The sequence below is a fragment of the Dreissena polymorpha genome, chromosome 1 (assembly GCF_020536995.1).
Source record: "Dreissena polymorpha isolate Duluth1 chromosome 1, UMN_Dpol_1.0, whole genome shotgun sequence".
Classification (NCBI taxonomy): Eukaryota; Metazoa; Mollusca; class Bivalvia; order Myida; family Dreissenidae; genus Dreissena; species Dreissena polymorpha.
In genome coordinates this window covers 17,865,126-17,887,118 of record NC_068355.1, presented here as the reverse complement: position 1 = coordinate 17,887,118, position 21,993 = coordinate 17,865,126, and the positions used below count along the sequence as shown (strand labels likewise).

The 21,993-nt window shown below is 36.9% G+C and overlaps 1 protein-coding gene and 1 long non-coding RNA gene across 7 annotated transcripts in view; both read left to right on the top strand.

Moving 5' to 3' along the window:
• The window catches only part of LOC127872888 (uncharacterized), a 106,838-nt gene that overhangs the window by 73,573 nt on the left and 11,272 nt on the right, over positions 1-21,993 (top strand). For all 6 annotated transcript variants that reach the window (XM_052416403.1, XM_052416394.1, XM_052416376.1 and 3 more), the window contains 5 exons: positions 605-751; positions 3,855-3,915; positions 13,603-13,742; positions 13,992-14,122; positions 20,510-21,563. In XM_052416403.1, the coding sequence (XP_052272363.1) occupies positions 605-751; positions 3,855-3,915; positions 13,603-13,742; positions 13,992-14,122; positions 20,510-21,563 (1,533 nt within the window). The remainder of the gene's footprint in view (positions 1-604; positions 752-3,854; positions 3,916-13,602; positions 13,743-13,991; positions 14,123-20,509; positions 21,564-21,993) is intronic.
• On the top strand, positions 10,158-10,885 carry LOC127873049 (uncharacterized). Its single transcript, XR_008045922.1, has 2 exons — positions 10,158-10,386; positions 10,532-10,885. It is a non-coding gene; the product is annotated as an uncharacterized LOC127873049 (long non-coding RNA).

Below are 21,993 nucleotides of genomic sequence, written 5' to 3'. Positions count from 1 at the left end.
AACACATCACACAAACAACTGCATTCCAAACACAATCATAACACACCAGACAAACAACATCAAACCAAACACAATCATAACACATCACACAAACAACTGCAAACCAAACAAAATCATTTTCACTCGGAACAATCTATTTTTTATCCATACTCAATGTTGTAAGTACAATGTACTTTTATAATATTAAAGGCAGTTACTGCTATCAGATTCTTCACCCGCAAAATAGACGCACAAATAATGCTTTGTGTTTTAACTTTTATGACTCCAAACGACTTAAGTGTGACCGTTGTTTTCAGTTCAAACATGACTTTTGGAGTGAAATATACTGACAGTGGGCCGTTATGGACAATTTACCATTATTCTCAAGTAAAATATTGTGATTTTCGTTGGAGGAAATCCAGACTGACAGTGGTCTGCAAATGTTATTCTCAAGTGACTGTTCGGTCAGTTTTGACTGTACTTAAGTTGATGCACTTAGTCCTGGTGGACCAAGTTACCTCGGAAGTGTACAAGTAGCTGAACTGACCACCATATGACTGTGAAATACTGTGGAAAAAGCGAAAAATCCACATTTTATAATAAGGTCTAATGTCTGTATGTACAGAGTGCAGCACATCTTGAACATCAGCCGTGAGATAGATAACTTCTTCCCTGGCATCCTGTACTACATGAACGTGCGAGAGTGGGACGTAGATGAATCCCCTCTGATGAAGTACTGGGAAAGTACACACAGCTTCATCAACAAGGCCAGGTAGGACCTGGGGCACATTGCGGGGGTTGGGGGTGGGGGGGGGGGAGGGGGGCTTATTAAGGTAGAATTGTTAAAATAAGGCATGTTATCCTATTTACCTTGGATTATTCGAACATTTGCGTTCCAATGTTTAGGATGGTGTTATTAAATTAAGATTTTTCTTATTTAAGTTCAGAAAAAACTTGAAAACAGCCCTCTTGGTCTAAAGCCTGTTCAATATCCTCCAGCTAGTTTTGTAATCATTATTAATGCAGTTTTATGTGTGTGTTTTTAGCTCACCTGAGCACAATGTGCTCATTGTGAGCTTTTGTGATCGCTTTTTGTCCGTTGTGCGTTGTCCGTTGTGCGACGTCAACATTTGCCTTGTTAACTCTCTAGAGGCCACATTTATTGTCCAATCTTCATGCAATTTGGTCAGAAGATTGGTCTCAATGAGATCTTTGATGAGTTCGAAAATGGTTACATTTGCTTAAAAAACATGGCTGCCAAGGGGCGGGGCATTTTTCCTTATATGGCTATAGTAAAATCTTGTTAACACTCTAGAGGCCACATTTATTGTCTGATCTTCATGAAACTTGGTCAGAAGAATCATCCCAATAATATCTTGGACGAGTTTGAAAATGATGTTGTTTGGTTGAAAAACATTGCCGCCAGGGGGCGGGGCATTTATCCTTATATGGCTATAGTAAAACCTTGTTAACACTGTAGAGGCCACATTTATTTTCCGATCTTCATGAAACTTGCTCAGAAGATTTGTCCCAATGATATCTTGGATGAGTTCAAAAATGGTAACCTTTGCTTGAAAAACATGGCTGCCAATGGGCCCGCAGTTTTCTGTTTATGTATAGAGTTAAAACATGTGAACAGTCTAGTTGTGATAAGCCATAATGTTAAAGAAAGATAACCTGTACATACTTTCTTATAGTTAGCTAATAGTTAACTCCCTTGTATAAACCTGGAACTTCTTTCATAAAATATGGTGTACATAAAGACAGTAGTTTGCATGCAATTTAATAAACCATGTCATAAAATAACTGTACATTTACTAATGCACTGTAGAGCCTTATCTTTGATCTTTACTGATAAGCCAAGTTACCTACTGTGTTTTGGTGTATTTAGCAGACTACTGTGCTATGAAACTGTTTCCATGGCAACCTTGTTATTTGGCATTTTCTAAATTAGAAAGACTCTTAATTGAAATAACTTTTTTAATTCTTCTTATTTTTTACATTTGAGTCACTGGAGTTTTCCACTCTCCATAAATTGTGTTCTTTAGATTAAGTTAGACTTATTTTATAAACTAAATTTTTGAAGCAACTTCTAGACTAACAGTAACTGTTAAAAAACGGACCGGTAAAAAAACTAGGCCACCAGGGGGGGGGGTCATTTTCCTTATATTGATATAATGAAAAAAGCTTGTGAACACTCTAGAAGTCACATTTTTTGCCTAATCATCATTATTTTATTTTTTAAACATCGATTTTATAGATATACCGGACGAGTTCAAAAATGGTCATGATGGGTGGAAAAACATGGCCGCTGGGGGGGGGGGGGGGGCAGTTTTCTTTATATGTATTGTAACGCCTGCCTTGTAATTGTTTACTTTGTTTTTATTCTTACAATAATAATTCTTTAAATTTCAATTTTTAATAACTTTTAAATTCATAAATGATAGTTAATAACTTACAAATTTATTAATGATCGATCAGGTATATTTTCATTGTATGATAATTCTTAAGAAATGAAATAAATGCTTTAAACTCTCTGTAAGTGCAGATAGTTTACATCAGTGGTCAGTGATGATCTTTGATTCGTGCTTATCTTTACCTGGATGCTAAGAATAGCAGTGCTCTCATTTGATTGGATGTTTACCTATGTTACTATGCCTGCTACACTTCAGAATCAGGGGACTGGCACATTGTTGGCCTTTCCGATAAGAACTAATCAACCAAAACGTCTGGGTATACAAGTGAAAGACTAATGCTAGACCCCCTGGCTCAAAGTTAAAAGAGTTAGTCCACTAATTGAAAGATTGGGTTTAGTGAATTACTAACCTGCCAGACCTGTTTAGTGTAGCAACTGTTAGTTTTATCAAGGAGTTGAGTTTAATGTTCTAAGTTGAAATTTCACCAAGTAAAAGTGACTTAGTCTTATTTTTCTCTAAATGAAAATTTTGAATTAATGATTTACTGTGTTTCACTTACTAGGAATGTTAAGTTAGTGGAGTTAGTTTAGTTCTTTTAACTAAGTGCAATTATTAGTTAAGTGATAAATAAGGCAAAGTGACTAAGTATTTTTTTTCTCTAAGTTTCGCTTAGACTAATTGACTATTGAGTTTGTGATTTAATAAAGAACAGGACTTAGTGAATTTATGCAACAACAAGTTAGTGTTTTTAATAAGTGATGAGTGAACATAGTGCATTTATTAAATGACAAATCTCAGCTAGTCTTTTAATTAAGGTGACTTAGTGTGTTGTGATTAACGCAAGTTATAAGTGATTAATCAAAGCCGAAGAAATGGATTTAAACTGTTTGTTTTCTAAAAGTGTCTTACAATGAAAGTGAGTTCTTAATTATTTGTTCAGTGAAGTGAATAGAGTGAATTCAATTATAGTGATCACGGGTGTTTGTTAATCCTAGTGCTTTATACAGGCATTTGCCTCATACTGAACACAAACTGTTGACCAAGTTTAGACATGAAAGTGTATAATTGTTTTTGAAACCTTGTTTTAACTATGATTAACTTTTGAAAGTTTATGAACTGTATTTCTATATGAATTGTTTGTATTGTTTGCATTATTGCTTAAGTATAAATGATGAATGTTTGGAAAGAATAAAAATAGTTTAGTCACATTGTTGTTGGAGAACAGATCATTTCTTTTTATCTCAGGTGAGCGACTTTGGGCCTTTCAGGCCCTCTTGTTTCCGCATAAACTTGATTTATACTAAGAAAAGACTTTCTTTAAACAAAAAATATCACTAAACGCGGAAGTGTCATCCCGGATAAGCCCTTGGGGACTGCACATGCTAATCTGGGACAACACTTAACGTACATGCATTAAACCTCTTTTGCACATAGCACAGCCCATTTGTATGTTTACAGAGACCATGGAGGGAAGACGCTTGTCCACTGTAAAATGGGCATCAGCAGATCTGCTTCAACTGTAAGATTCCACTATTTAATTACCGTATTTTACCATGTATAGCACGCTCCCATGTATAACGCGCATGCGATATTTAAATGCCAAAATGCAGAAAAAAAAGAATTCAAGACCAAAAACCTGAAAATTGGGTCGAAAATGGCCGCCATTCTTCTATTGCGCTATCATTTAATCTAAGTTTTTCGGGCGCTTAATATTTTGTTTTAAAGTAGGGAGCGTTTATACGATCAGGAGCATGGATTGCATAGCACTATATTTTCCACAATTTTTAAGATTATTCTCTCGAGAACACCGTACATGTCCTTATTGCCGCGCACTGCGCGTGTTTTTTCAAGACCCCTGCGCGTTAAATTCGACCACTATTACCTATTCCTCACATTTGAACAGTGTAACATTTTCATTGCCTGCTGCTCACAACATCGTATGACATAGTCTTCTGCAGACCCGCAACATTGCAATGTCCAATTTAACGCAAATCGTCCGTGGATCCCATTTTATTTTTCATCGACTTAAAATATTTCCCCATTAAGAGATGCTCCCCATAAAATCCAGTTTGACCCGGTATTTGGCGCCTTCACTGCGTATTTATAGTGAGACAAACAATACACCAGAACGCTCAATTCCATACAGTTGGCGTTATCAGCGTAAAGCCATTAGACAAATATCATTTGTTTGTATCTATTTAAAAAAAAACAACAAGTCTATATCTCTATTGTTGGTTTGTAACCTACGTAGTATACTCGCACGGTAGCATATTAATGCAGGGATCGGAAAATCATTGATAAATGTATTCGTCATTTCAATGCTTAGGGCCGAGTAATTACGGCAAATCGGAACTCAACTTACGTAAAACACTTGCTCAATTAACAGTTAAACTCCACCTCCGTTCTCTGCAAAAGGTTTGAAGGCGGAGCTTTGCACATGCTATTATTATGCCCCCCTTCGAATATTGCTTTGCTCATGTCGGTCTGTCTGTCGGTCGGTCTGTCCACCAGGTGGTTGTCAGACGATAACTCAAGAACGCTTGGGCCTAGGATCATGAAACTTCACAGGTACATTGGTCATGACTCGCAGATGACCCCTATTGATTTTGAGGTCAAAGGTCAAGGTCACAGGTGAGGGTCACAGTTACTGGAAATAGGCATTTTAAGGATTTAGCATGGTTCAAACAAGGGAAACAACTACCGTTTAAGCATGTTCTTTTTGTTACAGCATTTGCCTCCCTAGTAATATTTTTAAATTTTACCAAATGTAAGGCTAACTGCATTTTTGTAATGCATTGCACCACCACCACCACCACCACCACCACCACCACCACCACCACCACCACCACCACCACCACCACCGTTTTACAAACAGCCCTTGTTTAATTGGACGATTGCCATTGAGGAACAAACACACGATTGGTTCGGCATGTTGATTGCTAGACAAAGGAAGCCAATTTTGTCGGCGAGAAACTTGTCGCTTTATTACTTCAAACAGGAAGCAGCTTTCCTTTGATGACGTCAAACTGTAAATTTACATAGAGTGCAAATTTTCGGAATTGCTAACATTAAACTTTGGATTAAATTATTAAAATTAAGCAAAAGCGAAGTTGAGAAATATGATTGAAATAATTAGCGTCAGTTCAAATAAGACGTTTTGCGTTGTAAATCAACGAGTTTTCATGACAACAAAAACTGAAACAAACAATACCGCGACGACGCGGGGATCGATATACCTTGATTTTTTTAAATGAACAATCAATGAAGAAGTGTGAAATCACCAACAAAGACATTTTTTTCATCTTTTAATTTTTGTCAAAACTGTTACTTCCCCGTTCATTCCTACCGTTTCCTGCTATTTGTTGTTTCGACAACAGCCCCTTCAGTCTTTAACATTATAGGGTGTAGTTTTCTGCAATAAAAAAAATGGTATCAGGTCCATTCGCCCTAGTTACACATTCGCCCTGGGTCCGTTTGCCCTGGGTCCGTTTGCCCTATACTATCAGTTGCATATTGGCGTATAAACAGTTGATTTTTCACACATGTAAGCAAGTGTGTACCGTTATTAATTAATATAATAAGCAATTAGTGAAAATTACTGGCCTTTGTTACAAACATGCGACGTTTGTGGAACTGGTTAGTTAAATTTATTTTGTCGAGTGTATATAATACATACATCTACAATAAAATATAACTATTTAGTTGGTTAGTTCGCGAAAACAGATAATTTACCGAAAACATTTAGATTTCCCACCTTTACATCGTGATAGTTGTGTTAAACGTATGTTAATTTCAGTACGTATTTAAATACCTTTACATCGTGATATATTTGCGTTAAACTACGATTTAATTAATTTAATGTTAATTTCAGTACGTATTTAAATGAAACTAAGTATTAAATATTTCTTGCATGCATTTTCATGACCAGATTAAAGTTATAAAACCTGGCAAGTTTATTATTTATTCCCCTTAGGGCAATGGCCCATTACATTTGCGTAATTGATTTAAAAACCATATATGCCAGTAGTTAACAATGGTTTCACACCCTTTACACTCCAAAAAACGTAATGCACGCCTATAGTTATACAAACAATTGAAGGTGTTAGACAACGACTGGCGAACAAACAAAGAATTCATAGGTTGCATATTTTGTTTATTTAATGGTAACTTTCTGTGCAAAAATAAATCATGTGAAATTATTTCTAATAAAATGCAAATATCTATATAAAATGAAGAAATACGTTAATTAAATATTGCTGACTTTGGAAACATATATTAAAGCGATCAATTATGACACCCATTTAATTTGCTATGCTCTTTTTGGTATCTGTTTTCAGTAGTATTTATTTCTTTCATAGTTTGAATAAGGGTTCTTAAATTAATAGACTTCTTTAAAAATTAATAAAATATAATTGGTTATATATTGTCGATATCTATTTGTTACTTACAAATTGAATACATACTGTTTTCGTATATTCATATTATCATCATTAAATCTCAATAAAAACATCATCAATATTCATTTAATATAAATGATCAACTTGCAATAATTCCCGCGTGCATTGCGCTGTGTGAAGTAGCACCTGGCCTTTATTGATCGTTGTTGATTCTCGTTACATAAAATGTTCCAAATATTTGAACAATTTGAATCTCCAGTATCCCAAAAAGTTAAACTATTCGACATATGAGTTGGACCTATACTACATTACTATGCTGAAATATGGGGCTCAAACCAGGGCACTGACGTTGAATCTTTACATACCAAATTTCTAAGATATATTTTAGGAGAAAAAAAATCGACTACTGCAGCAGCGCTCTACGGAGTGCCATTATCAGTCCACCAAAAATATATTATGATAAAATATTGGAAAAAAAAAAAAAACTTTGCCAGAAAGCAGTCCTGTAAAAAAGATATTAATTCAAGGCATTACATGTATTTGACAATTCCGTCAATTCTATTTTCATTGCATATGAGCAGATGAATCACGCAGAGACTTGGGCATATGTTATACACGTGTCACTCATATATCCATAACTACCATAAACCTGCAAATTATCTCCCTGGGTTGACAGCCGCCGGAAAGCAATAGAAACAGATATTCAATAGTAATTGTATTCGTAAAAGTTAGTTTTCTGTATCTTCAATTGAGTTTTATGTGGCTCAATTAGCATATTTCGAAGTAACCAGATGCCGAAGTGACTAGATACCGTGAATTATCCCAGTATATAAAATGGAGCTCAAACATCTGATTCTATTATTCCAAAAATGGATACTGGTAATGTGTGCATTTCGTGCAATTTGGAGGTACGGCCTAGACAACATGCGGTTACATGCGACGTTTGTGAACGCTGGCAGCATCGGCTTTGTGAAACTGGTAAGTTAAATTTATTTTGTCAAGTGTATATAATACATACATCTACAATAAAATATAACTATTTAGTTATTATTATTTTATCATTATTGCTAGCTATTAGCATTTATAATAAACCATTTGGAACTGGTGAGTATGTAAATTCTAAATTTTAATGTACACAATATAAAGTGCATCATTTTATTATTTTATATATAAGCTGTATATATTTATAAATCTTCGTATAATAATATATGTATTATAATCATTAAGATTTTAAGATTGTGAGTGTAACTTTTTTGCGTTGTTTATGGTTCTTTTATTCAACAATATATAGGTTACCTTTTGCTGGTTTATTTCTTATAATCTTGTCGATCCCTGCATAAGCAAATCAATTTAAAATTCATATAATCATCATTAAATCTCAATGAAAACATCATCAATATTCATTTAATATAACTGATCAACTTGCAATAATTCCTGTGTGTATTGCGCTGTGTGAAGTAGCAACTTGCCTTTATTGATCGTTGTCGATTAATTAAGAGATTAAAGATATAACGGTATGTGTTAATTGATTGTATTACGGACTATATTTTAAGCAATTAAAGCTGTGGTGTGGGTGTCAGCGAAATTTGTTTATGTCAGTGTCAGTTCATGAAATTAGATACGGTTACTAGCGTTGTTAATTAGTAAAATATTATTTAATTGCAATTTTATCCTGTTTTGTTATATAAAATACCTTATTGAAATAATTGTGTAGTGGAAATGTAATCAATATTTAGTGGGGGTTTTTTATTTTAAAAATCAATATTGCTTACAGTGTGTTTCTTTTAGGAATCTCGAATGAGGCCTATCGTCAGGCCCAACGAGGAGATGATGTAATGCATTTCATATGCAGGCATTGTGAGGAAAGAAACTGGCCAGAAATCACCGACACTGATGCGGATGAAGGAGATATCACCAGCACTGACCAACAATGGATGGACAACTCGACATCTACAGATTTATCATCTATCGCTGCTTCTACAGATGTATCATCTATTGCTGCTGCTACAGATGTATCATCTATTGCTGCTGCTACAGATGTATCATCTATCGCTGCTTCTACAGATGTATCATCTATTGCTGCTGCTACAGATGTATCATCTATTGCTGCTGCTACAGATGTATCATCTATCGCTGCTGATCTCGAATTGTTAGATGCAGTCTTTTGACCTGGAACGTGAACAGCGTTCATCCACCGTCAACGCACGACTTGAAGATTACTGGGCAAAGTATTCAAATGCTGAAGTGTGCAGTTCCATCTTTTTGAAGGCTGTTTCGCACTTGTATGGACCCTCGGAGTAAAAATGCAATTATTCTCGGTTTGATAAATACGGTTTAGGTATAGTATGGTTTTATACATGTTATTTAGAAGAGAGATTATGGTAATGGTTTAGCGCAAAAATTGCACGGGTTTTGTGTGTAAGATTTAGCGCGAAAGCGCACGAGTTTTTCGTTTTGGGGTATATATGATTTGCAAATCTATCGAGTCGACATTCGAGGGTGTATTTGACAGGCAAAAGTAATGGAAAAGGAAAACAAAGGGTGATAACCCAGCCCGCCCGCCTTTAATGGACATATGTATGTCTAAATAATTGGTTACATTATTTTTACGTTTATAATTTTGCAATAATAAAGTCGATATTAAGTTTATTTTCAATTCGAATTTTAGTCCATGTGAGATGTGATCTAAACACGAACCGTTTCAATTACCGAGAAAGTCGATGGGTGTATTTACATTTAAGTCTGAAGCAGCTAAGTTTTCTTGATTATTTTGTGTCATCTAATACTTCATATTGTGTTTTAAGTTATGTGTTTCATATTTGAGACTCTCACTTCCTGGAGATAGTACTTCCTGCATATATATTTGTTTAAATGTCAGTGTTATCATTTTTTTGTTTTCTTACGTAATAAATGAATCTTGCAGATAATAGCAGCTTCTTTGAACAAATTAATGTTTCACATTGTAAATTTATCATTTAAGCAACTTAACGTGATTGATGGGCGTTGGGGGCATCCTGTGTGCACTTTGGGCGTCGAATTGTTATGAATAAATTTGCACTTTTCACATGCCACACATGTGCATGTTAAGTTTTCTTAATGACATGCCCTACATTATTTAAAAAGCATCGTTTCAGTTCTTTACACATCTGAACAAGGATGTTACACCGTTTACAGTCGTCTAGAGACTCATCAACTGAGCGGTGCCATTGAGGTCGATTTCCGTTGCACATGGAACACATACAGGTGTCAGAAGAAATGTGCTTTTTGTGATAATTGTATTATCCTTTATTCTTTATTATGCCCCTCTTCGAAGAAGAGGGGTATATTGTTTTGCACATGTCGATCTGTCGGTCGGTCTGTCGGTCAGTCTGTCGGTCGGTCCGTTCACCAGGTGGTTTCCGGATGATTACTCAAGAACGCTTGGGCCTAGGATCATGAAACTTCATAGGTAATTTGATCATGACTCGCAGATGACCCCTATTGATTTTGAGGTCACTAGGTCAAAGGTCAAGGTCACGGTGACCCGAAATAGTAAAATGGTTTCCAAATGATAACTCAAGAACGCTTATGCCTAGGATCATGAAACTTGATAGGTAGATTGATCATGACTCGCAGATGACCCCTATTGATTTTCAGGTCACTAGGTCAAAGGTCAAGGTCACGGTGACCCGAAATAGTAAAATGGTTTCCGGATGATAACTCAAGAACGCTTATGCCTAGGATCATGAAACTTGATAGGTAGATTGATCATGATTCGCAGTTGACCCCTTTTGATTTTCAGGTCACTATATCAAAGGTCAAGGTCACGGTGACCTCAAATAGTAAAATGGTTTCCGGATGATAACTCAAGAACGCTAATGGCTACGATCATGAAACTTCATAGGTATATTGATCATGACTCGCAGATGACCCCTATTGATTTTGAGGTCACTAGGTCAAGGTCATGGTGACCCGAAATAGTAAAATGGTTTCCGGATGATAACTCAAGAACGCTTATGCCTAGGATCATGAAACTTCATAGGTACATTGATCATGACTCGCAGATGACCCCTATTGATTTTGAGGTCACTAGGTCAAAGGTCAAGTTCACGGTTACCCGTAAAAGTAAAATGGTTTCTGGATGATAACTAAAGAACTCTTATTCCTAGGATCATGAAACTTGATAGGTAGATTGATCATGACTCGCAGATGACCCCTATTGATTTTCAGGTCACTAGGTCAAAGGTCAAGGTCACTGTGACCCGAAATAGTAAAATGGTTTCCGGATGATAACTCAAGAACGCTTATGACTAGGATCATGAAACTTCATAGGTACATTGATCATGACTGGCAGATGACCCCTATTGATTTTCAGGTCACTAGGTCAAAGGTCAAGGTCACAGTGACAAAAACATATTCACACAATGGCTGTCATTACAACGGAGAGCCCATATGGGGGGCATGCATGTTTTACAAACAGCCCTTGTTGTACTGTACACTGTATTTGTATCATGTACATATTTGTATGATTTATATGCATGTATTGATTAATGTAAAGGTGTAATGTGCTCATTGTATGATACTTTATATATATATATTCTTTGTTTATTTGTTCCATGTACATCTTTCTATTATTTATATGCATGTATATATTATATATATCTATATTTTTCTTAACCAGGTTTTCCGAAGGAAAAAACTGGTTATTAGAGGCGAATGCGGGCGGGCTGGCGGGCTGGCGGGCGGGCGGAACAAGCTTGTCCGGGCCATAACTTTGTCGTTCATTGTGAGATTTTAAAATCATTTGGCACATTTGTTAACCATCATTAGACGGTGTGTCGCGCGAAAAAATTACGTCAATATCTCCAAGGTCAAGGTCACACTTTGAGTTCAAAGGTAACAAATAGCCATAAATGAGCTTGTCTGGGCTATAACTATGTCATTCATTATGAGATTTTAAAATCATTTGGCACATTTGTTCACCATCATGGGACGGTGTGTCGCACGAAAGAATCACGTCAATATCTCCAATGTCAAGGTCGCCACGACTAAAAATAGATTTATTTTAAAACAAACTTACAAAGGGGGTTAATTTTGTTTGTTCATTTCAAAAGTTCAGTTTGAGTTGTCTCCCTTAATCAGATTTTTTTTCACCATGAAAACCTGGTTTTGTGACAATTTTGTCCCTTGTTACATAAATAAATGGTGAAGGTAACAATAAACTGTTGAAATGATAACAATTTTCGTTATATTTATTGCTTCCCTGCTTTGATAATAAAATTTAGGGCGAACGGACCCAGGGCGAACAGGATTTAGGGCTAACAGGAATAAGGGCGAACTGAAATTAGGGCGAACGGACCCGGATTCTAAAAAAATGGCGGCAATTGTGAAGATTTACGATTACGAAATGGATTTTTTGCAATTTAGCAACCAGGAAAGCGTTGTGTCAATGAAAAACTGCGCGCTATACATGGTAAAATACGGTACTTCTGATTTTAGGGGATGAAATAAACTTCCTAGTATATGCAGTTAATTTTGTCTCTTACCTTGTGAGAAAATTGTTGTTGTTTACTGTAAAGTGTTTGCCATGTCCCAAACCATTCTTGGATAACATTTATTGTCCCCTACCGGTGAAACCGGAGGGGACTTATGGTTTCAGTCTGTCAGTCTGTCTGTCCGTAACACTTTTCTGGATCCTGCGATAACTTTAAAAGTTCTTCATATTTTTTCATGAAACTTGAAACATGGATAGATGGCCAATATGTAGATTATGCACGTCATTTCATTTTGTTACTACGTCAAGAAATGTGGTTGCTATGGCAACAAATAAAAAAAAAAAAAAATACTGACAATGGTGGAGTTTCACCGGTAGGGGACAATATTGCTTATCAATCTCTTGTTTGTACTATATTAGAAACACTTCTACAAAATCTTTCCTATGATATTATGTAAGATGTGAGAATCTAGTAAACAACCACTAACTATGTTAAGTGCAGTTAGCTTAACACTTTCAATTTATTAAAAAAGAAATGATAGCAGAAATAGACTGTTAAGATATAAAAGTAATGTAGTGAAGTGGCTGTCTTCATTCAGCAATTGTACATCTTCTTCCAATTAAATGAACGCCTAATGTCTCTAGGACCACTTAATACATTTTCTGCAATTGACCATCCAAGTATCATGCTAGATCATAAATTTATAAACAACACTCTATGAATCAATAACTGCGTCTAACTTTTGTTATGTGTTAAGATAGGCAGGCATTTCTCTTTGCCTTCTTATCTTTTGTTTTTTAGTCTCGAAAACTCAAGATTAAATTGAGCTTCAAAACTTCATGCAATAATACCTTATATATTTAACCTTTCCCCCCATAAGAAGCAAAGTGAAAATGGCTTTTGCAACCAGCATAAAACCAGAACAACCTGAAAGTAACCCGCAGTCTTTTCAGGTTTTCTGATGTTTGCTGCTCATCAGTAATAAAGGGTTGGAAATGAAGCCTTTTAAACTTGAATTTAGTAAGAAAGGTATTTAAGTTATTGTAACTTTCTAAGGGACTACAAATGCATAAACAATGTGCCAATGTGGGAAAGGGGGGTTAAACCTGACATGAAATTTCGTTGGTGAGTGGTAGGGTCAAAGTCAAGGTCACTGTACCAATACACAGAAAAAGTTGTTTACGCTCAATAGTTGGAGCAAGAATCAAGGTGTTGCCTAGAAACGGTATACAAAGATACCTTATAGCAATGCAACAGGTCCTGAACATTGTTGCATTCTTTCACAAGAAGACCTTTCATTGAAATTTTTACTTAAATGAAAATGTGCTTTTTTAGGTAATAGCCTACCTGATGAAGGAGAAGAAATGGAGCCTTAAGGAGGCGTTCGACTACACCAAGTCCAAACGCAGTATCGTCAACCCCAACAATGGCTTCATGGAGCAACTAGAAATGTATCAGGGAATACTCAATGCCAAGTGAGAAGGCTTCACTTATTCTTAAAAATTTCTAGTTATAATCATCATCCGCTAATATAAAAACAAATTTGGTAAAATGCATAGGAATTAAACTATAGAGAAGTAAGTTGTATAATAGCGTACCACGAAAAATACTTCTTTACCAAAATTGTCCTACTTTCTCCAACATTAAAGAAGAAAATGCTCAAAATTTGTTCAGAAAACAGATAAACAAAAGTGAAAAATGCAAAGTCATGTTTCTGCTTTTAGCTGGAATCGTGAGCGAGTGTGGGAGCGTCATGGCAATGAGAAATCCTTGCCCAAGCAGGTGGCTGATGCAGACGATATTCCGGCAGTCGATTGTTATCAGCAGCCTGAGGACTTCCTGGCCATGAAACTCGGTAGATTGTTAAGGCTTGTTAGATAGGTTGTTTAAGGTTTATTTCCTGATCAATGAATTCAAATCTACTACAGTTTCCCAAAATCATGTTCTTTTATTTTATTTTTTTCATTTTTAAAATAGTAATAATTTTTAGCTCACCTGATTGCTAAGGTGAGCTTTTGTGACCGGTCTTTGTCCGTTGTATGTCTGTCCGTCCGTCCGTAAACATTTGCTCGTAAACACTCTAGAGGCCACATTTGTTGTCCCATCTTCATGAAACTTGGTCAAAAGCTTTGCCCCAATAAAATCTCGGCCGAGTTCGAAACTGGGTTGTGCCGGGTCAAAAACTAGGTCACTAGGTCAAAAAAAAGAAAAACCTTGTAAACACTGTAGAAGTCACATTTTATGTTCAATCTTCATGTAACTTTGTCAAAATGTTTGTCTTAATATTATCTTGATTGAGTTCAAAAATGGTTCCTGTGTGTTGAAAAACATGGTCGCCAGTGGGCGGGGCAGTTTTCCCTATTTGGCTATAGAGAAACCTTATAAACACTCTAGAAGTCACAATTTTTGCCCAATCATCATGAAAGTTGGTCAAAACATTGGTGTTATTGATTTCTTGGACGAGTTCGAAAATGGTCCAGATTGGTGAAAAAACATGGCCGCCAGGGGGCGGGGCAGTTTTCTCTATATGTATATAGTGAAAACATGGGAACACTCTAGAAGTCACATTTTTGGTCCAATGTTCATGAAATTTGGTCTGAACATGTGTTTTTAGGATATGACAGTTGAGTTCAAAATGGTTCGGATCGGTAAAAAAGCATGGTCGCTGGGGGGGGGGGGTCATTTTCCTTATATTTATATAGTAATAACAGCTTTTGAACACTATAAAGTTTATCATGTCAAGGGAAGTAACTGTGAATGAAAAATTATGTCTAATTGACAGAGTTGTCTCCCTTTTTAAAATATTTGTTATAAGGACAAGAAGATTAAGTGGAATTAATTATAAATGATAGTTTTACATTCTGGAAGATAGCAAACTTTTTTGGTTTTTTATTTTTGATGATTCTGTACAATATGGCATTCTTTTGTCAAACAATTAAAGCGAGACTATACGATTTTTATATGTGTTAAATTGTAATATATTGATAAATACATGTTACAATAACACAAAATAGGCAAGATATTGAAGACGAATTTCATAAAACGCAGCAAAGACAAATTAGCGCCCAGAGCTGATGGTGACGAAGATATTTCGTACATATTTTCCTACAATAACTGAAGAATTGGTCTTTTTATTAGGATCGGAGTAAGTGTTCGTGTGTCGAATGAATAGACATTGCTGCAGGAATTTTAAAACAACCATTAAACTAAATTAAGATTCACATCGTACATGCATGATATACATTCTGGCGAATTCTACTGTACAGACATTTTCGATTTCAGAATTAAATATCTCGCTTATTTCGCATTTTTCGACACATGCTCTTCTTAAGTTACATTTTAAATTATATTGAAATGTATGACCTTGTTAACACTCTAGAGGTCACATTTATTTTCTGATCATCATGAAACTTGGTCTGAAGATTTGTCCCAATGATATCTTGGATGAGTTCCAAAATGGTTTTTGTTGCTTTAAAAAACATGGCCACCAGGGGCGGGGAATTTTTCCTTATATGGCGATATATGGCTTTAGTAAAACCTTGTTAACACTCTAGAGGCCACATTTATTGTCCAATCTTCATGAAATTTGGTCAGAAGATTGGTCTCAATGATATCTTGGATGAGTTCGAAAATAATTATGTTTGCTTGAAAAATATGGCTTCCAATGGGGTGGGGCATTTTTCCTTATACGGCTATAGTAAAATCTTGTTAACACTCTAGTTTTATTCAATTCAGTTGCCCAATCTTCATGAAATTTGGTCAGAACATTTGTGTCCTGTGTAGTAAAGTTTGGTTTTATTATGTCAGTATTATGTACCATTAACTGTTTTATTTAATTTTTCAAAACACAGAATTTTCATAATTAACAGCTGTTTTAGTCATTTTTACTTATGGTAAGCCTATCAACTAAGAGAAGGCTGAAATGAAGACAACATGTACACATTTTGAAGTATCTATCTCCATTGTTTAACCTGCTGAGTCATATTTCCCAATCTATTTTTAGTTCTGCTCTAGAATTTGTTAGACCCCAGATATTGATCATTGCAGTGTGTAACTATTTACCACTCAGCTTACTGACCATCTTCACTTTGCTGTATGCCAGATGTAAATATCAGTGGTCAGTTACAAAAGCTGGTTGAACTGTTTGATATATTTTTAGCTCACCTGATTGCTCAGGTGAGCTTTTGTGACCGGTCTTTGTCCGTCGTATGTCCGTCTGTCCGTCCGTTAATATTTGCTCGTAAACACTTTAGAGGCCACATTTCTTGTCCCATCTTCATGAAACTTGGTCAGAAGCTTTGTCCCAATGAAATCTCAGCCGAGTTCGAAACTGGGTTGTGCCGGGTCAAAAACTAGGTCACTAGGTCAAAAAAAAGAAAAACCTTGTAAACACTGTAGAAGTCACATTTCATGCCCAATCTTCATGTAACTTTGTCAAAATGTTTGTCTTAATATTATCTTGGTTGAGTTCAAAAGTGGTTCAGATCCGATGAAAAACATGGCCGCCAGTGGGCGGGGCAGTTTTCCTTATTTGGCTATAGAGAAACCTTGTAAACACTCTAGAAGTCACAATTTTTGCCCAATCATCATGAAAGTTGGTCAAAACATTTGTTCAATTGATGTCTTGGACGAGTTTGAAAATGGTCGAGATCGGTGAAAAAACATGGCCGCCAGTGGGCGGGGCATTTTTAGCTCATCTATTTTTTGAAAAAAAATTATGAGCTATTGTCATCACCTTGGCGTCGGCGTCGGCGTTGGCGTTGGCGTTGGCGTTGGCGTCGGCGTCCGGTTAAGTTTTGCGTTTAGGTCCACTTTTCTCAGAAAGTATCAATGCTATTGCATTCAAACTTGGTACACTTACTTACTATCATGAGGGGACTGGGCAGGCAAAGTTAGATAACTCTGGCGTGCATTTTGACAGAATTATGTGCCCTTTTTATACTTAAAAAATTGAAAATTTTGGTTAAGTTTTGCGTTTAGTTCCACTTTTCTCAGTAAGTATCAATGCTATTGCATTCAAACTTGGTACACTTACTTACTATCATGAGGGGACTGGGCAGGCAAATTTAGATAACTCTGGCATGCATTTTGACAGAATTATGTGCCCTTTTTATACTTAGAAAATTGACAATTTTGGTTAAGTTTTGTGTTTAGGTCCATTTTATTCCTTAAGCATTAAAGCTATTGCTTTCATACTTGCAACACTTACTAACTATCATAAGGGGACTGTGCAGGCAAAGTAATGTAACTCTGACTGGCATTTTGACAGAATTATGTGCCCTTTTTATACTTAGAAAATTGAAAATTTGATTAAGTTTTGTGTTTAGGTCCACTTTATTCCTACAGTATCAAAGCTATTGCTTTCATACTTGCAAGATTTATGAACTATCATAAGGGGACCGTGCAGGCAAAGTTATGTAACTCTGACTGGCATTTGAACGGAATTATGGGCCCTTTATACTTAGAAAATTGAAAATTTGGTTAAGATTTATGTTTTGGTCCACTTTACCCCTAAAGTATCATAGATATTGCTTTCATACTTGGAACACTCACAAACTATCATAAGGGTACAGTAAAAGGACAAGTTGCATAACTCTGGTTGTCATTGTTACGGAATTATGGCCCTTTTTTGACTTAGTAACTTTTAATATATGGTTAAATTTTGTGTTTCGATCCACTTTACTTCTTAAGTATCAAGGCTATTGCTTTCAAACTTCAAATACTTACATGCTATCATGAGGTTACTGTACCTGGCAACTTTAATTTTACTTTGACCTTTGAATGACCTTGACTCTCAAGGTCAAATTATTAAATTTTGCTAAAATTGCCATAACTTCTTTATTTATGATTAGATTTGATTGATACTTTGATGAAACTACTCTTACCTGACATACCACAATAGACTCCACCCAAACCATCCCCCGTGCCCTCCCCTCCCCCCCTCCCCCCTCCCCCCCTCCCCCCCCCCCTATTTTTTTATTTTTTTTTTTTTTTTTTTTTTTAAGATCATCTCACAAATGACCACCACACCCTCACACTATACCCCCCCCCCCCCCCCCACCCCCACCCCCTCCCCCCCTAATTTTTTTTTTTTTTTTTTTTTTTTTTTTTTTTTTTTTTAAGATCATCTCACAAATTACCACCACACCCTCACACTATACCCCCCCCATTTTTTTTTTAAAAATGGTTATGTTTGAAATACCGTCCAACCATCGCACCCAAACCCCCCCCCCCCCATCGCCCCCCCCAACCCCCCCCCCCCCCCCCCCCCCCCGGATTTTTTTTTTTTTTTTTTTTTTTTTTCGCTTTTTTGGAAGATAATGTAATAAATGTCCACAACCCCACACTATACACCCCTCTTCACTCCACTCCTCCCTCCTTTGTGATTGAAAATGAGAGTCCCTTCACCTTTAAAAAGAAAATAGATGAGCGGTCTGCACCCGCAAGGCGGTGCTCTTGTTCTCTATATGTATAAAGTGGCAGTTTTCCCTATTTGGCTATAGAGAAACCTTGTAAACACTCTAGAAGTCACAATTTTTGCCCAATCATCATGAAAGTTGGTCAAAACATTGGTTTTATTGATATCTCGGACGAGTTTGATAATGGTCGGGATTGGTGAAAAAACATGGCTGCCAGTGGGCGGGGCATTTTTCTTTATATGTATATAGTGAAAACATGTTAACACAGTAGAAGTCATATTTTTGGCCCAATTTACATGAAATTTGCTCAGAACATTTGTTTCCTTGATACTAGAGTTGAGTTCAAAAATGGTTCCGGTCAGTTGAATAACATGGCTGCTGGGAGAGGGGCAGTTTTCTCATTATGCCCCCCCACCCCCCTTTTGAAGAAGAGGGGGTATATTATTTTGCTCATGTCGGTCCGTCCGTCCATCAGATGGTTTCCGGATGATAACTCAAGATCGCTTATGCCTAGGATCATGAAACTTCATAACTACATTGATCATGACTCCCAGATGACTCCTATGGATTTTTAGATCACTAGGTCAAAGGTCAAGGTCACGATGACCCGAAATAGTAAAATGGTTTCCGGATGATAACTCAAGAACACTTATGCCTAGGATCATGAAAATTCATAGATACATTGATCATGACTCGCAGATGGCCCCTATTGATTTTCAGGTCACTAGGTCAAAGGTCAAGGTCACGGTGACCCAAAGCAGGAAAATGGTTTCCGGATGATAACTCAAGAACGCTTAGGCCCAAAGGTCAAGGTCACGATGACTCAAAATAGTAAAATGGTTTCCGGATGATAACTCAAGAACGCTTAGGCCTAGGATCATGAAACTTCATAGGTACATTGATCATGACTCGTATTGACCCCTATTGATTTTCAGGTCACTAGGTCAAAGGTCAAGGTCACGGTGACCCAAATAGTAAAATGGTTTCCAGATGATAACTCAAGAGTGCTTATGCCTAGGATCATGAAACTTCATAGGTACATTGATCATGACTCGAAGATGACCCCTATTGATTTTCAGGTCACTAGGTCAAAGGTCAAGGTCGGGGTGACCTGAAATGGTAAAATGGTTTCTGGATGATAACTCAAGAATGCTTATGCCTAGGATCATGAAACTTCATAGGTACATTGATCATGACTCGCAGATGACCCCTATTGATTTTCAGGTCACTAGGTCAAAGGTCAAGGTCACATTGACCTGAAATAGTAATATGGTTTCTGGATGATAACTCAAGAACGCTTATGCCTAGGTTCATAAAACTTGATATTGGTATATTGATCATGACTGGCAAATGACCCCTATTGATTATCAGGTCACTAGGTCAAAGGTCAAAGTCACTGTGCCAAATAACGTATTCACACAATGGCTGTCAAGGTCACGGTGACTCAACTTAGAAAAATGGTTTCTGGATGATAACTCAAGAATGCTTACGCCTAGGATCATGAAACTTCATAGGTATATTGATCATGACTCGCAGATGAAATAATGATGAAACTTGACCAGGATGTTTGTCTGGACAATATCTAGGTCAAGTTTGACATTTGGTAAAGATTGAATGAACCGACACCTATCAGGTGAGCGAACTAGGGCCATCTTGGCCCTCTTGTTTTAATTATTGTTCCAAATTTTAATATCTTTTATGTCATTATAACCATCCAAAAATGTATTGAAAAATTTCCAAATTGTTTCTTGGCTTTTTATTTAGTCATTCTAAATAATAACCTTAGATAAGATTTTAAATCTGCTTGTGTGTTTCCGCTCTAGGACCTGTGGAGGGGCTACAGGATCCATTTTTGCACACTGAGAACGACATTGAGATTGCCTCTCGTAGTGCGGACTCCACCGAGGACTCCCTGGACCAGCTTTCTCCTGAGGGCATCCAGTCAGCTGACAAGTTCAAACAGTTCACGTCAGATAAGGACAAGGGAGATAGCAGTGATGGAATGAGCTCTGACTCTTTCAATGAAACTGACAGTGAGAATCTCTCCTTTGATGAGGGAGAAGACTTGGAGGGAGGTAACTCCTCGTATATTGGAGCAGACGGCCGACCAGAACTTTTCATTCCCATCAATCCGGCAATCAGAGTGGAGACAAGGCAGATGAAAGGGAACAATCGCAGGTGCAAGTCTGAAGGGGATAAAGCGCTGCTTAATTTGCCTGAAAATGCATCAGCATTCTCAAGGGAGGGGTCAGTGTTAAAGTTTAAACCTGATGGAAGCTGGATTAAACCACCCAGTGAAGATAATATGGTGAACAATGAAGATATTGGTGATGGGAATGAGAAAATATTAGGGACAGTTGAAAAAGAGCCTATTCCTGATGCTGATACAATTGAAGGGCTTTGGATGGATGATAGTCACATACCTAAGTGGGATGTGTCTGAAAATAAACCAGATATGGAGAGCGTTGGGCTGCAACAGGCAAGGCAAGTAGACTTGAAAGTGGAGGGAACTTTGCCATCTCCTTATAGTAAAGAGAATATTTCCTGGTACCAGGGCACTGTGCTGAAACAGAAACAAGACATAGAAGAGAAGTATGGTGCTGCAGGTAAAGAAGTAGCTCTAAAAGAAAAGACAAATGAAAATACTCAGGAATCTGTTAATACTGCTGTTTGTGCATTGGAGGTTAAAGATGATGAGAAAAAGGTAGAAAAAGACATAATCGGTGATCAATCGCACCGGAATGAGGCGACAGAAGTGTGCAAAATTGCAGGCAATACAGAGATAGAAACACGGATGTCTGTGTACGAGGCAGAGGACATAGAGTTTCCAGAAGGCATTGTGAGGAAGACTAAACTGGAGATTGAGGAAAAACACAGGTATACTATCATCAGGTCTAATTGTATAAATATTCATACCCTTACACTTGAAAAACATTGTCAGCAATAAATGTCTAGTTATTCCCCGCCAGAGGCGGAGGGATATTGTTTTGGCGTTGTCTGTCCGTCCGTCCGGCTGTCCGTCCGTCCTGCTGTCCGTCCGTCCGGCCGTCCGCCCGTCCGTCCCACACTTTTGTGTCCGGAGCCATATCTTGGAAGTGCTTTGGCGGATTTCATTGAAACTTTGTATGAGTATATATATATGCATAAGAGGATGATGCATGCTAAATGGCATTGTACACCATCTGTTAAAAACAGAGTTATGGCCCTTTGTATCTTGAAAAAACGCTTTTTACTATAGGCACTTTAGTGTCCGGAGCCATATCTTGTAAGTGCTTTGGCGGATTTCATTGAAAGTTGGTATGAGTAT